This window comes from Macrobrachium rosenbergii, chromosome 26 (genome assembly GCF_040412425.1).
Source record: "Macrobrachium rosenbergii isolate ZJJX-2024 chromosome 26, ASM4041242v1, whole genome shotgun sequence".
Classification (NCBI taxonomy): domain Eukaryota; kingdom Metazoa; phylum Arthropoda; class Malacostraca; order Decapoda; family Palaemonidae; genus Macrobrachium; species Macrobrachium rosenbergii.
This window is the reverse complement of record NC_089766.1, coordinates 17,258,508-17,261,007: the sequence shown is the minus strand read 5'-3', so window position 1 is coordinate 17,261,007 and position 2,500 is coordinate 17,258,508. Positions and strand designations below refer to the sequence as shown.

The 2,500-nt window shown below is 35.4% G+C and overlaps 1 protein-coding gene across 2 annotated transcripts in view; it reads left to right on the top strand.

Moving 5' to 3' along the window:
• The window catches only part of LOC136853089 (protein O-mannosyl-transferase 2-like), a 52,064-nt gene that overhangs the window by 27,572 nt on the left and 21,992 nt on the right, over nt 1–2,500 (top strand). For both annotated transcript variants that reach the window (XM_067128404.1, XM_067128405.1), the window contains exons 12-13: nt 1,247–1,430; nt 2,154–2,234. In XM_067128404.1, the coding sequence (XP_066984505.1) occupies nt 1,247–1,430; nt 2,154–2,234 (265 nt within the window). The remainder of the gene's footprint in view (nt 1–1,246; nt 1,431–2,153; nt 2,235–2,500) is intronic.

The following is a 2,500-nucleotide window of genomic DNA, read 5'->3' as shown; positions in this document are numbered from 1 at the left end:
GTTTTTTCTACAGTTCTCTACACTTCCAGTATTGGCGTCCATAGATACTCTAAGTTTACTCCCAGTCTTTTACACATTCTGCTACCTTCTTTGCGTCACTTTTTCTGTGACTCGTCTCTACTCCCATCAGATCATCATATGATATAGGAGTCTCTATTCTCAATTCTCAGGTACTTGAATAAATCTAGTGCTTCCATTCTTCGACCTTCCATACAAACATTCATAGCTCTGTCTACCAGGTTTCCATTTACCCCCAGAACCTTACTTTTGCTCACATTTTACCCTCTAGCAAACTTTCTGAAACTCTTTCACTAGTCTCTGCAATTTGTCTTTACTGTTTCCAATCAATATTATATTATCTGCAAACATCACCTGTACCAAACTCAATTCATGACCTAGTTTCTCATTCAATTCATGACCCAGTTTCTCATCCAATTCATGACCCAGTTTCTCATCCAATTCATGACCCAGTTTCTCATTCAATTCATGACCCAGTTTCTCATCCAATTCATGACCCAGTTTCTCATCCAATTCATGACCCAGTTTCTCATCCAATTCATGACCCAGTTTCTCATCCAATTCATGACCCCGTTTCTCATCCCACAGCTTTGCACGTATAGCTTCCATCCTTTCTTTGACTTCAACATCATCCACCCACGAAAATATGTAACCAGCCATGGAGACCTAATACACCACATATCTCAGCCACCCTTTTTTATGCAATTCGGTCATTATCCTACCTACAAAATCTAACTCGTTGTAGCTTCATGAAAATTTGTAATTGATGAAAACACCCTCCATAAATGCCTCTGTGTTATAAGTTTTCTCGATGTCCTTATATGCTAGATACAGCATTTTCCTTTTATATTCAAGCTTCTCGTATAGCTATTTACCCTCTTCCTTTCTTTTTAAACACACAGTGTTCTGCTATCAGTACTGGTATCATATATCTGCTTATTCAAATGATATTCCAAATATAAATATAATATATATATATATATATATATATATATATATATATATATATATATATATATATATATGAATAAGTCAAAAGTACCCACTGTCAAAAGTAGGTATTTTTCTTAATCATATATATATATATATATATATATATATATATATATTTATATATATATATATATATATATATATACTGTATATATATATGTGTGTGTGTGTGTGTGTAGTTTCCTCCTAAATGAGTTGACTAATCACATCGTTAATTTAGTGTCTTGACCCACAGCCGAATCCTCTTCCCTGAGGACGACCCAGACCTGCCCAACAGTTTCTACAGCGGAGCTCCAGAATACGTCATGAATGGCGACTGGGTTAGACTGTACCATCTCCATAGCAACAGCCTCCTCTCCTGCGCCAAGAATAAATCCCTAATCACCAGGAAGCATAATTTGGTGTATGGAATGCCCTATGTGAGTTTTATTTCACTTTTATTTGTAGGTGCAGAGGCGACTGGAACGACAGCCCAGTGTCATTCTCTAGCCTGGACCTGAAGGGAAAAAAAGGGGTAGGCTTACATGACAATAGCAGTAAGCCTTCGTCATGAAGGATGGTACGTTATAAGAGTCCAGGGAAAACAGGAGTAGTGAAGAGAGTTCTGAATCTTGATAATCAAGAAGGAATGCAGTCACTGAACTGTGTAGTTCTCTCAATCATTAAGGTTGTATATTTGTTTGTAGGTGTTTTCAGAAAGGGCAAAGGGCATAATTTATGTTTATAAATGCTTGAACGGTGTTTACGCAGATACGAGAGGCTTACGTATTCAAGGCCAGTGACCATTGTATATTGTTTCTTTCTGAAGAAATTCCTTTTTTTTTTTTTTTTTTTTTTGGTCAAAAACCAATGTGGTGAAAATATAACAAAGAGAAACGAATTAGGTAGTTTTAACAGAACGTTATGACATGAAGTATAATAGATGTATTAGATGAGCCAAAGTATAATAGAACTGAATTCTTAATGAAATGTACTTAGTATTAAAATGCTGAATTTTAATCCTTCATGAAAGAAAAAATAAATTCAAGCTCATGATTCATAAAGTTATAAAATGTCCACTTCAATCATCGTCGGAAATTGAAGGAACTTACAGTTTTCAAACATACTGAAATCATTTATATTAATGTTAATATTATTTTCAGAATCTGACAGATCCAGATGAAGCTGCCAATCTAACCTCCCAGTATGAAGATGACGAAGAGGCTCGACCTGCAAATGACAAGGTAAGGGTGGTTTCTGTTAATATGTTCTATTAATGGGTATGGTTATTCTCTCTCTCTCTCTCTCTCTCTCTCTCTCTCTCTCTCTCTCTCTCTCTCTCTCTCTTCTGCAAGTAATTTTCTTTTGAATCTCTAATTTTCATTTGATAAAAATTTATTTCTTCTCTCGCCCTCTAGTATAAATAATTTTTTTTATTTTTTCAAACCTCTCTCCTTTTGGTAAAATTGATCCTCTCTCTCTCTCTCTCTCTCTCTCTCTCTCTCTCCAG